Raw genomic sequence first — 14,082 nt, 5'->3', positions numbered from 1 at the left:
CTATCGACAAACCTCGACACACTTGTCTATAGCAGGGGAGCGGTAAGTAGCGTCCCTGCGTTAGCGCTGTGTACACAGGAAAGGAAGTGACCGATGTGCGTTTAGCTACCGCCTAAAATATTTCAACTTTTTTTACAGGTTAAGCAAGACGATCCGACAGTGTTCGTATGAAATTACGTCCGACGCATTTCATTGGTCTTTTCATGTTTCACGTTGAGATACGTCGGACATAAGCACGCTGAACAGCTAAATACATGGTGTCAGCGCGTGTTCTGTGTGTGTTGTGGTGCAGCGTGCCTGAGTCAGTGCAGTCCGTGCAGTTCGGCCTACTCATCGCTGCAGCAACAACTGCAGCATCTGCATCCATAGTGTTGACGCGCGCCTTCACAGCAAGAAAAATGTATTCCATGCGGTGCGCCTGGACGCGGTACTATGGCAACGTGTACTGCTCGTCAAAGAGCCTGTAGCGGCAGCAGCATCGGTGTCGCATGATAATTACATGATAATTGCTCTCTATATATATGGTGATTGTAAAGGAGGAAAGAGACGCTTAATTCTGCAGCCTTTCAGGGAACACGGCGCAGAACGCGCGTTTGCCCCCCGACGTGCGTTCGCTCCCCGTGAAAGCGCGCGTCGCTCGCGCCATTTCACTCGTACATACAGCGTCCGGAGCGCGGCGACGATTTCATCACCGTTGACGTCATACGGAACCTCACGGCGACGGCAGAAATCCGCTTTGGATTTTCCATATAAATAAAACTTCAAAATTGGTAGCGCGAGTTACGGCGTCGCATGAGACGTCGGACTTCTGCGTACGTTTAAAAGCGTTTTCAACCGTGTCCGTAAATACACAATTCTATTGTGATGCTGCAGTTTCGTCTACTTACAGTAGTGAATGCTATATAGATGGGCGTCTGCGGAAACGTGACAGAGAATATAGTACTTGCAGTAGTTAAGTTCGATGGTAATCAGTGCCATCGCCGCTGATGGCTCGCATTTCTTACGAAACGTGCAGTGGCTGTTTGTGTTCAATATAGATAACAGGTTAGAGTAGAACGTAGAGCGCACAAGAATTGGCTTTTGGAAACGCAGAAATCAACCATCACGGGGCGTCAACCTGAATAGTTCGCAGTAAGTTAATATTAGATTGTTTTAGCTGAGCGCTTGCTTTCCGCTCCGCTCAGACCGGCATATGCTAGCAAATGCCACACAACCACTTAGCGGGAACGCTTGTGCGCTTGCGCACAACGCTCATACCGGCAGCGGAACGAAGACCGTATCCCTCGCTCCGCTACAAAGCCGACTGAGCGGAGCGTGACAGCGTGTCTACTTGGCCTCTTCGTCGTTTTGCAGCCGAGTTGACAGCACGTCGCTCGCGTCTCGGCAAGACGCGCTTATCAAATGTGAAATCTACGTAGTTCCCTGCAGTATCTAGGAGCGTGAAATCTGAGCGGAGCGGAGCGTAAGCGGCGCTCTGCTAAAACTGTCTATTACAATTACACAATTGATCGCAAGTAAGCCCGTTTCTTAGCGTCGCAGCAAGATCACCGATTGTTACACTTGGTGCTTGGGTTGGATACCAATTCATGATATGGTTATCGTAAGAGTAGAGCAAGCGATGGACACGGGGCTTATAGCGTGCTCACTTGACATCAGTCTAAATACCCTGCCCAGAGATGCATGTGACTTGTATTCGTGCACCTGGTGAGAATGCAGGATTGTGAAGACAAACATATAAGCGGTTGAAGTTCCTCGTATTATAATAGACTGGCCATAAATCATTGACCCGTCATAATTCTGGCTAAATTGGCAAGCCACACTGCCCGCGACAAATGCTGTCAACAGTACTGTTTTTGCTGCAAAAGTGCACGTAGCTGCTTTTATGAAACACCGTGCGTACCAATATGAAAGCACCAGGTTGCTCGCCCGCTAAAAAGGATTGCTGCCCTACACCCGAGGCTGGGATGTACGCGCTAGTTTGTAAGACGCCACACATACAACGCTTAAAACATGCAAACACTCGGAATTAACCGTGGCTGGGGATGCCGAACACTTCGCAGCCGGTATTACGTGATGTCGCTTTCTGCGTCACGGAGATATTTCAGCAGATGGCACCACTGTATATCCTCGATGCCATGCACATTTGAGCACACCAGTCTATAAGTGTATATGTACACCTGAGGACTGTACAAAGAAAACATTTGATTCGCCCCGCTGTCAGCAGACAGGTTAATGCTTCCTTTTTCTCCTCAATAAAGCTTTCTCCAACGTTCACATTACCACTAATCTTGTCTGGTCAAATTACTGTTTCTAGGTACATAGAGTGCATAGCTTAACGCGTATTTGAGAGCTGTATCACCGTATTATAAAGCGTTCCTGCGCTCCAAATTCTGCTTCAACTCAATGATGACGATGATTTTTCTATTGGCGTCCTTTTTGAAGCGGGGCCGCGACAAGGGCACCTAGCCTTCTTGAGCTTGAGCGCAGGGGTGGATGCCAGTGCAGCGCCCTCCCTAGACGGAAGCAGTCGCTGCGTTTCATCGACACTTCACTGTAATTGAGCGAAAATTTTATAGCCCGGCGCTCACGGCAACTACACAAATACACGGGTCGGAAAATGCGTGTCTCAAGCAGCTCCTTGTCGCAAGAATTACCGAAGAGTCACGTTAGGGCGCAGTGTTTTCAGTCGATAGGTGGCACTGTGCTCCACTCGGTAGTCGGGTGCCTCGCCAGTACCATATCGCTCCAAGCCACACCGGCGACTGACAGAAGTCCGCGAACGGCGATCGAGGAGCCATGGCGACAGATGTTCACACGGCCGAGCGCAACTTGCCGGTTTGCCCGTCGCCACACCGAAGTATATCGCGATTGCTGCCATTCAGTCCTGCCCGCACGGTCATGGCCGCGTAATATAACAATCAGCATATTCCGACGTCCTGCTCCTGCGCCGATGATTACTTGGGCAGTGCGACTCCGGTCGCGGAGCTTTAGAATCGGTCAGCGAGCGACTTCAGGATGTTGGTTGCTTTCCGACCATTTGCGGCCAAGTTGGTCGCGCTACCTCTGTCAGTCGCCGGGGTGAAGACCTTTGTCAGGCTTTATGCCTTTAGTCTCAGCCTACCCTCGTTTGAATGAACGATAAATAAAATTCAATTCATTTCAATTCAACAATGGCCGTATCGCCGTCATATTACGGCTGCGCATTATCTCTATCTGTGCTTAAGGAGCGAACGTGGGCTAGTTGGTTACGAGTATTATTTATGTATATCGCTCTGTCCCGCTTAAATTCCCGCCGTAAAACCTCGTTTCATAATACCTCTATATGTGCACGCGAGTACTGAAATAGTTCTGCTTGCCTGAGTCAATGTTAGAGAAAGAAATATCTTGGGAAATCATTCCGTGTCGGCCCTTACACAGCTAATCACAGCCTTATAAGTGGCACTGTACGTTCATTTTCTTTTTTTTTTTTCACGGATAGTCTCTTCCTTGTTACAGTTTTGGAAGTGGCAGCCATTCCTCCGATGCAGCAGCTATTTAACGCTTCAATTTGAGCAGCCAACGGCTGAACAGCCGACGATGGTTTTGCTAGGCACCTGCAACCAGGTAATCTTCGAGTGGGACAAAGCCGGACTGCAAGTGCAAGTGGCTCAGTAGCTAAGGCGTTGCACTGCTGAGCACGGGATCGCGGGATCGAATCCCGGCCGCGGCGGCCGCATGTCGATGGAGGCGAAATGCGAAAACACCCGTGTGCTTGTGTTGTAGTGCATGTTAAAGAACCCCGGGTGGTCAAAATTAATCCGGAGCCCACCACTGTGGCGTGCATTATAATCAGAATTGGTTTTGGCACGTAAAACCCCAGAAAGAAGAACGTACTGCAAGCGCATCAATTGACTTCAACGGCGAAGCGGTGGCGGCGGCTGCGCTGACTCGAACCGGAAACAGCGCATCCCAGAGAGCGCACCCCAGAATCCCTCGCTATTTTACGGGTCACCTATTGTCACCGACATCAGCAAGGGTGGTTATGGGAGCAGCGATTGAAGCGCGACTATATATGGAGGGAATAAACACTGGGAAAGAAAAAAAGGCGTTTTTTAATTAAAGCGAGACGCTGTTAGATTCATTCAACGAAAATAAAATTCCTAATGCATTTTATCTTCGAGAAAAAAAGATAGAACCCTATTTTACTTGATCATTATCAATAAATACCTTTTTTCAGCGCCCACCGTGAGAGCGCCCATCGATAGCGGTGTGCATTGACGCCGCTATCACTTGCAATGCAGCTCTTGGAGTGCATGGAAAGGCGCGCTCGTAAAGTTCACCTGTTATAATACGCCCCCCTGACATGTTGTGTTGTTTTGCATGTCGACGTTTGTCTGAATTAGGTGACACGGGTAGTTTTATTGTTTCTTAACCTGTGCAGTCAAAAGTAGTGGGTTGCGACCGTTACATACTTGTTTACTTTAGTTGTTTTCGTGCGACAGCGCTGGCCGACGGGCTTGGCGTCCGACAAAAGGTCGCTCACTCTACGCCCAAAGCGTTCGTCGGCCTCCAAAGAAAGTATTTTCTGTGCAGCGATGCGATTTCGACACCCCTACGGCTGACCTTTTCTTGCATCGCTTTCCGCGCTGAAAGCTCGGAACGCCCATCAAGTCGAAAGGCGGGGAATTTGAATATACAGCTCTAATGGCAGGCCTCCGAAAACAAATTTCGCGCCTATGAGAACACAATGACGTCACTTCTGTTTTTAACGGATATGACGTCAAATTATTATTTCTTCCGCCGGAAGTGTTTCCTACTCACACAGATGGCGCTAAGCCCCATGAACCGCTAGAGTCACAGGAAACTTTTTAGAGTATCGCAGTTGTTTTCCGCGCGCCGCCGCCTGCCGCGGCCACCGGTGATTGGGGCGCTCGTGTCACGTGACCTTTCGCCGCCATATCCTTTCCAAGCCCTTTTAGTTGGCACGTCGACCCGTAGCGTACGCACCGCGCACGGAGAGCACTTGGTCGTTTCGTTCCGCCTCCACATCTTACTCTGACTGCACGCTGTTCTGAAAATTTGCTGACAGCATGAAGCAATTCAGGGACAAATGGTATGGTGTCCCTTATACAGGGAGGCTGTAAAACAGTAATGCATTGCAAACCTGCTGCAGCATGATTATGAATGCTTGTCAACAGGTACAGCACCTCTATAAACAGCCTCATACATCTCTTTATGCCGTGAGTGCAGTGATAAGAGCATCATTTAAAAAATGGAAGTGCTCAATGTTATAATTCCGTTTCAGAAACCTAGTTTTTACCGTGTCTTCGCAACTTTTCTTTCGAAAATATCTTTTTGTGTTAATGATACGATTCACATAAAGGGTATACAATAAAAGGAGCACGATCGAAAATAAATATAGGAAAACCACACCGCTGTTTAGTACTGGCAAAGTCAACACGATACTCCAGTACACAGTAACAGATTGGAAATAAGTGCACTAAGAGGTTTACGTTATCAAAGGTACAAAAAGACATTCGTACCCATTCTTTATAGCCGTATGCGGGTACCTGCTTGAGTTTCGCGTGAATTAAAGGCTGTTAACCAGTCGTTTACAACGTTACCTTCAGAGAGCTTATTTGACAAATCGATGAGAACATTACAAGCAAACACGCCAGTAGCCACAAGACGCGAAGTTTGCTTGCAGCGGCTACTGGTGTTTTATCACTGGTACGTGACAGGCAACTTTATAAATCTACACAAAAATTACTGCTCACACTTCTCTCCGATTATACAGACAAACCAGCGCAGCAGTAAGCTGTTTACATTTGCTTGCTTTTGTAGTTCGAAAGAACATGAACCAGCACTATGAAGGCAACCTGAACACCCGCTGCACATTCCATCGGATGTCAAGCTGCGTTTTTAGCGCAAACACAACCTCAAGGCCCAGTTTTCACGTAAAAGACGTTTCAAGCGAATTCACTGGGCGCATACAAGTATGTTTGCAGCAGCTCTGCACATAGCACTTGACGCAAGACGAAGTCCAAAAAGCGACACGTAGAGCATCGGAACCATCGCCGCACATTTTATACGTTCCGTCGCTTACCGCGCAGTACGTTCATTACCGTCGATATCTCGGTGTCACTTGTGACATCCACTTGAAGAAAAACACAGAAATAATCCAGTTTCAGCGAAGCGGAACGCGAAGTCTATGGGGGGAAATCCGTCAGTTAACTCAACGCTACTCAATGCACGCTAGCACCGCTACAGAGCGTCGGCAGTCAGGAAGGGATATGTCCGCCGCCACCCAATGTTGCCGGCATGCCGCGTACTTTTGCGCTACTCTGAAATTTTTTTCCAGTGACTCTATAAGCCGCCGATAAGCCGCCATGTTTTCAACGTATGGGCTTCTATGGAAGCAAGCTCCTTGTATGGAAGCTTCGCTACCAGGTGTACTTCGCTACCTGGTATCTAACGTTATCTCGTGGCCGTGAAATCGTTGGTGTCGTGAATCACGCCGCACTCGAGTGACCCAGTTGTGACGTCTCACAGCCGTGGGCGGTAACCTGGCGGCCATCTACTGCTGCCGACTGTCGACGTTCCTGAGCCGGCGCGTAGAGCTGGGCGTGCTGCCGCCCGAGGACGCGTCCCGGTGTGCCAACCCGCTGGTGCTGTTCGCCGGTGCCTCCGAGGTGGGCCGCGTGGCTCGCATCCTGCTGCTGGTCGTCATACCGGGCCAGCTCATCTTCCTCACCGCCACCGACCTGCTGCGATACGGCTCGTTCAACGTGACACCCCTGTTCGGATTTCTCTACGTACTCGTCGCACTCGTGCAGGTACGTCGGGCCCATCCATCCATACTTACGTAACACTTGGCGAACATTATTATTATTATTATTATTACGTTCTACATGAGTGGTAATGTAATGCGTAGGGCAGATAACCGGTGGGCCATTAGAGTTACAGAATGGGTGCCAAAGGAAGGGAAGCGCAGTAGAGGACGGCAGAACATTCGGTGCAGTGATGAAATGGGAATTTTGCAGGCGAAAGTTGGAATCACCTAGCGCGAGAGAGATCGCTGGGAGAGGCTTTCGTCTTGCTGTGGACATAAAGATAGGAGGAGGAGGATGATGTGTGGCTACCGTTACGATAGAAGTCAGGTTGTGCGATGCAAATATTTTTTTTTTCTTTTCTAAACTACTTACCCGCAAAAAATCAGACATTACGATACTTAAAGGGGCCGTGAACTACTTTTTATCGAAGTCTAGAAATGCAATTGAAGTTCAAATAGACTATTTCAGAAATACTTTGCCCCAAAAAGGACTCGATGCGTTGAGCAGAAGCGGAGTTATTGGCACTCAAGGTGGTTTATGATCCCCTTCATGCTGCTCCTGCTCTTTCTTCGATTCCTTGCACTGGGAAGGCTACGGCGCAGCGGGCCGGGCCCACAACGCTATGCCTACGGAAAGTCACCGTGGTGCGCAGTTAAAATTTGTTTTTGGATGTTGACGTAGGCACCACTATTTCCGATTTTGGCGCCTACGACGCGCCAAACGAGCCAAACGCGGTTGTACTCAGCGAGCCGCAGTGTGCTTAGTCAGTGGACTCGTCACGGCACCCCGTGGCGGCCGCGGTATCTACGCACTGTAACAGACAACAGCTACATGCAACTGTAGTGCGTATGCGCAGCGTTTGCTTTGTGCACGATACGGCTTGAGCTATTGGCCAATAGCAGCCGCGTATGGGAATATGCTATATGGCGAAATATAAAGTCCGAAAAGAGGCAGGAGTAGGATTCTGTTGAAAACGCGATAACGTTATCGGGACCCGTTCGCATCGTTCGCATACGGCAAGTAGGCTTCATTCACTACAACACTGAACGTGGGAAAGCCAGCTTACAAAGACCAAGCTTACACTGATCCCCTTAAAGTCGGCTTCACTTTTAAACTGAAATGCATTGATGGAAACGTTTTTCCAGGGGCAATATAAGTGGTCTTACGTTAAAATGTGAAGGCCCTAGCACCTTTTTTATTATTTTATTATTTGTTTGCCGGTTTTAGAATTAGGTGTCTTGCAGAAGTAGGCTGCAACTTTTCAAGATCGTTAAGAAAGTGTGGTCCTTACATAAGTGTATAGTTCTAGGATACAGTGTTTCTCCAGGTATGCATGGCTCTGAATATGCCTCTGACTTGAAAGCTATTCGCGATAATTACCCCAAGCAAACACGCACTTACACACAGACACACACATATATATATATATATATATATATATATGTGTGTGTGTGTGTGTGTGTGTGTGTGTGTGTACATGGCAGTAAACTCTTCTTTTTCCTACGTGCTTCTATTTTTTTCACTATTTCTGTGCCGGCTCCTGCGATTCTTTGCTTCTAGGATATATGCATATATATATATATATATATATATATATATATATATACAACGCATAAGCTTGTGTAAGGGCCGCACTTTCTTTACGATCTGGAAAAAATGCAGCCCTTACATCGCGGGAGGGAGGGGGGGGCGCAGCTTCTACTCGGCCAACAATCGCGCTTGTACTTTTCCCGGCTGTGGCGGTCGCCCGCATCGTCTCTTAAAAGCGATCCCGACACGGTTCTGACCTTTGTATGCGCTGTGCATTCGCCGCTCAGTTTCCGTTGAAGCGATAGACCGCCCGAACCTTCGCTCGCTGCGGCGGCTGCGCTTGCTGCCAGCGTTTTGACAGTCGTTGTCTGCGGTCATTGAGTGTGATCTATTCATGTTTGCTTGTGCGCGCTGACACCACGCTTGTTAATTCAGTTAGTAAGCGAACGTGTCAAAGTTTATGCAGCCGATAAAACTGCTATCCCTACTCCGAATAGCTGTCTACTAATTTGCTATCGCAATTGATGCTTTGCCTTTCGGTCGAAACTGCGATATTTTTTTCTGACCGTGTGTAATCAGCGTAGTTCCCCAATACGAGAACAGTGCACGTTATTTCATGGTACACTTATTTAATCAGGCATGCACGCTATGCATCCGGCGTTAGTCTAGTCCTCAACAGGGCCGCTGCTCAGATACGGTTCGGCAGCACACTTGTGGATACAGTGATTTTACAGCCATAATATGCATGGCTCTAAATATGCCTCTGACTTTAAAGCTATTCGCGATAATTTACGACGCCACCGCATGTCACGTGCTCAAAGTACAAGAACCGAGATGGCAAGTGATGTGGCATTCGCGTAGATTCAGCGCGTTTGGAAACCCGCAGGTGGCCATCCTGTTGTTCCTGTCCCGCTCGCTAGTCTACTGGCTGTGGTGGTGGCGCGTGGACCCGGACAACGCGGCCATCCCCTTCATCACTGCCGCTGGAGACTTCACCGGCACGGGGTTGCTGACCGTCGCCTTCTTCGCTCTGGAGTCCGTCGGGGACCCCGCCGTCGCCGGCTGACAGCCCGCTGGTCGGGCTGGCTGGCACCACACACCGCTTGTACTCGGTGCGTATTATACACGCTGGCTGGGCACAGCGGTTACTTCCTTCGCCGGCGATTATCGCATGGGAGAACATCTCGGGACTTCTGCCTACAGTCGGCGTCAAGCGTTTGTAGAAGAGAACGCTTAATATGCGAGCAGTTTATTAGCAGTAAAACCGTGCAACGCTATGACGTTCGCATATCCTAGTACATGCTGAAAAGCTGAGGAAAAAAGCTACGGTTTGCCTGCCACAAGAGCTCAGCAGCTGTAAACTAACAAGCTAGAATGCATGATAGCAATGAATATTCAGCCTAACTAGCAGATCTGTGGCTGTAGAGACACATATCTGTAACAACGCTTTGTGATGTTTTGTTTTCACGGATTTTGTTGTCGTTTCCTATTCTGTGCCTTTTCCGCTTTTGCGGTGGACGCCTGGCTCCAGTTCCTAACTGTGTAGCGAAGGATACGAACGCCATAGTGGGGCATGCTCTCCAGCCCTTCCTAGTGGGTTGATCACTAATGCGCTTTCCTCGGAAAAACGTCGCTCGTGCTGAGAGCTCGGACCCTGAAATAACCGGTCGGTCCAAAAGGCTGGTGCCTAATAAACGCCTTTACAGCTGTGGCATATGAGTGCCTGCACGTGCGCATGTAGGTGCGTCTGCAGCTGTGAACAGTTGTGAGCAAAACCACAAGTGATGTATGATTAGAAGAAACACCATAGAGCAATTAAGCAAACGATAAGAGGTTAATCCCGTAGGTGCCTTCGGCCCAGTTTGGCTCTCAGCGTATCTAGAGGATTTGGTGATGTGCACCCGCCTCCGAGATGGCTGCCACGTGCCGCCAAGTCTCGGAGGTCACGACTTAATTTTCGTTTTATTGCCATAACAATTATATGCTCACTCCTGGCGCATTTCTGCCGTCGTCGTCAGGTTCCGTACAAAGTCCAAAGGCGATAGCATCGTCGCCGCGCGCCGTATGCTGTATGTGCGAGAGAAAGCGTGCGAGGGTGCTCGGACGATGGCGGCACGATCTCCCGCGAGCAAAGGAGGAAAGCGGGGAGGAAGCGTGCAGTCTTCCGTCGCGCGCAAGGCTCCTGGGGGATGGGAGGGAAGGGGGCGCGTTCTACTCCAGCGGCAGCCTGGGCTGCCAGGACACTAGGCTGACTGGGCTTCGCACGTGCGGGGTCGTGCCGCTTGTCAAGCTGCTAGCCGTAGCCGTAGCCAGCTCATCGGGAAACGCGTAGGGCCACCTGCCGGAATCGGCAAACCTCGACCTCAGCCGCGAAACGGTTCGAGTGGCCACTGTGATCAACTGATAGCATGAATCATAAACTTAATGTCACGTTGTCATGACGGTGAAGAATCCCACCGGGGCACAACGGCGAGTCACGAAACCAACTTTGTCTCGGGCGAACCTGTGCCCACAAAAAGTCACAGGCCTGCGCGGCACAGTCACAGCGTAAGCTGGTTGAGCGGCGCAAGAGTAGCTCCAATTTCGGCACCACGCACAACAAGGTCTTCGATCGCGGCAAAGTGTCTTCGCCTCGATTTAGACGAGAACGATCTGAACTGTCCGTCCGGCAGTCGGCGTTGACGGCGAACTGCGGCTTCTAATGCTCTCTGCACAGAAGTCTGCTGAGCCCGATGATGCCTGGTTGTAGCCGCGCACGTAGCTCTACGATTCGCTTCTTCAGCAGCGGTTCGTACCTTGCGAGGAGACGCCATAACGTGTACCCAAGAGGTACTCAGAATACGTGGCGCACATCTAACATCTGGATAGCGTTGATTGGGCGCCTCGTCTGAATCGCATCTCGTCGCACGCGACAGTTACAGGCACGTTAACTAGATGGCGCCACGATACTGGTGGAGGCTCGGGTCGTCTGTACCTGCGCGCCTGCCTATGCGGGAATAAATGGAACTTTTCTTCTGCCTGATAGCAAGTGCTTGCGTGGCTCAGTGGTAAAGTATCCGACTCCCACGCAACGGGCCTGGGTTCGATCCCGGCGAAGAGCGGGTACTTTTTTTTCGTATTTCCGGCGATAGCGGCTACGGGGCGGCGGCGGCATCATCGCGACCAGAAACCGCTATTGGAATGAGCCCATAACATCTTACGCTATAACACAAGTTACACTAGGGCGGAACGATAGTGACGAGCGCATGCGCCGATCATTGGAATGTTATCTGCGGTTCAAACGCGTCGGCTATTTGTACATGACTCAACGAACCTTCCAGCGTAATCGCTGGTACTCGCGTCAGTTCTAGAATTCACACCACTGTTCGCGTCACGCACGCAACCTCATTACACAAGGCTCGGCGTCAACGTAGGGAACAGGTAAAACCAGCGATAGCCCTCGAGAAAATTCCGATACAGATAGGCACGTCTTGCGTTGAGCGGTAACATTTGACAATTGTTAGCCAGTGAAACATGGCCACGGCAAAATATAAATAAGGGCGTGTGGCAATACTACCTCGAAATGACGAATTCATTCATTGATTCATTTGGTTAAACCCATCTAGCAGCACAAAGGCTTTGAGAGATGCCGTATAATGGAGGGATCTGAATTATTTTACCGCGGACCCGATTTTTCTCGACATCTCGTGCAAACTACATCCTCGCCCAATGTGGCTGGACACAGGACGGCAGACATTTATCAAGTCAGCAGTGCAGATATGCCGCTTGCCAGTTCTGTTCTCTGCGGAATGGCACAAGGAAACTACAAACGCTACCTAAATTTTCTTACTGCAAGAAGTACACGCTTTCAAGCGCATCATTCTTTCAATATATTGAATTTATTGATTTCGCTCGTTCTGCCGTTTCAACGCAAATAGCTTATTTTGGTTATTTATCCCAGTGGTGGTGCTGTGTCGTGCTTTCTTAGCTGTACCGGTAATCATTTTGTTCTCGAAGTGTACTCTTCTATTAGTATTACAATTTTCAGTATGCATTATAATGGCAGAGCTACTAGCGATTACTACTTTCACTGTTTCCTCTGGCACTCAGCGGTGGCAAGTTCTACAGTAACCTGTAGTCTGGTTTTGAAATCATATAGTCATAATTGTTTTTTTTTTACCAAATGATGTTTCTTGACGTGCATCCAAAGCGCGGTATACCCATGAACGTTTTTCATTCCACCGCTATCGGAATGTGACCGCGAAGGCCGGGAATGATCGTGATCAGCAGCAGAGCATAGATGTTGAGCACTCCCGGTGGGTTGCTTGTACTCCACCGTGTTTGCTTTAGAAAGTAAACCGTATGTCGAATACCGGAATCATTGTCTCGTCTTCTATCGCGCAGGCACCCGAGACCGGCTTGGCCGATGCGAGGGACTCATGACTGTACACGGCCACAGAAGAAGACGCTCACCGATCTCCCTCCCGTCCTCACATATGAGACAACGAACTGTTGCTATCGCAACGAACAACCCTGCCCCGTAGAGGGTCCTCCCTTCTACCGCACGGGGTCCACCCAAGGCACCGAGAGAAGCTAGTCGACGCAGCTTGCCCGCCAGGTCGTAACCTGTCCACGACACGCCGGCCTTGGGATGGGAACGCAAGGTCACCCCGCGGAAGCAGGAGCTGGGCGTCTCCGGTTTTCAGTTCCTTTTCTTGACGAGTCCGAACAGCGCAATAAAGAAGTGTCCACAACAGTCAACGCGTTGCAAAGACGCAACATCTGTTTTCCTCTCCTCCAACCTGACCTCCACTGTCTCTTGGCAGTTAAAGGTAACGTAGCCGGAACAAACCTAAACGCTCGGATAAACCTGCAAGAAAGGGGCGACAGAAGGTCGCCCCTTTCTTCGGGGGTCTCAAACAAATTAGGAGTACAGATTTCCCCTCTTATAAGGTTTGCCGAACGTTTATCGTAACTCGGCCACTCCAAAACGCTACGATGCAGCCCGTTATGACGTCACCGGACTTAGGTGGTCGTGAGACGCATAACAAATGCAGTGATGAGGGGCAGTCGGCTCACATTTCTAGCGTAGCATCCGCGTAAACGGCGGTCACCGGACGCACAAGATTTACATGCTGACAGCAGCGCCAGATCACATATAGCCTAATGAGCGAAGGAATTTATCACATGAACATTGACAACTCTTTCAATCAATTTTACGAAATCTGAAGTTAACGCGATGGGCCTGATATTGTCTAACACATAACCGTCACTCGGATTTTTAAGCAAGGGCCTTGGCAATGTACCACTCCAATGGAAGCCATGCCCTTATGAGGAAATAATTGATGATGTCTAATAAACATTCTTGGGATTCTTTATATAAAATTTTTAACATGGACGAAGTGATTCCATCGAGACCCGGAGTGGCTGATGGAAAGCTTAGTAAGACATCTGATAGTTCAGACTTCGAAATTTCTGTGAAATCTGCCTCAGTTGGTGATAGCAATGGTGCTAACGGTCGTTGGGAATAAAAGCGACGTCCTAGCCCTCTAGCGATTACCTCCAATGAATCCTTTATTTCTTCGGGAGACAAAACTGTGGATTCTGCATTTATTGGTCGCGGAATCATTTTCTTCGCGCGTCGAAAGCTAAACAGTGCGCGTTTATTATTTGATTTAGAAATAAATTCAAAATGCTGGATGCCGTACTCATCTTCAGCCTTGAACACTGTCCGTCTAAAAGTACCTGCATAGAATTTGTA

General features: G+C 49.3%; 1 protein-coding gene across 6 annotated transcripts in view; it reads left to right on the top strand.

The window, feature by feature from the left end:
- LOC119461789 (solute carrier family 41 member 1-like) overlaps positions 1–13,082 on the top strand; it is a 299,478-nt gene extending 286,396 nt beyond the window's left edge. For all 6 annotated transcript variants that reach the window (XM_049672181.1, XM_049672179.1, XM_037723168.2 and 3 more), the window contains 3 exons: positions 6,532–6,815; positions 9,229–9,454; positions 12,726–13,082. In XM_049672181.1, coding sequence (XP_049528138.1) covers positions 6,532–6,815; positions 9,229–9,408 — 464 coding nt within the window. In that variant the 3' untranslated portion in view covers positions 9,409–9,454; positions 12,726–13,082. The remainder of the gene's footprint in view (positions 1–6,531; positions 6,816–9,228; positions 9,455–12,725) is intronic.
- The last annotated feature ends 1,000 nt before the right edge of the window (positions 13,083–14,082 follow it).

Source organism: Dermacentor silvarum, chromosome 8 (assembly GCF_013339745.2).
Source record: "Dermacentor silvarum isolate Dsil-2018 chromosome 8, BIME_Dsil_1.4, whole genome shotgun sequence".
In the NCBI taxonomy this organism is placed as follows: Eukaryota; Metazoa; Arthropoda; class Arachnida; order Ixodida; family Ixodidae; genus Dermacentor; species Dermacentor silvarum.
This window is presented reverse-complemented; position numbering and strand designations above follow the sequence as displayed.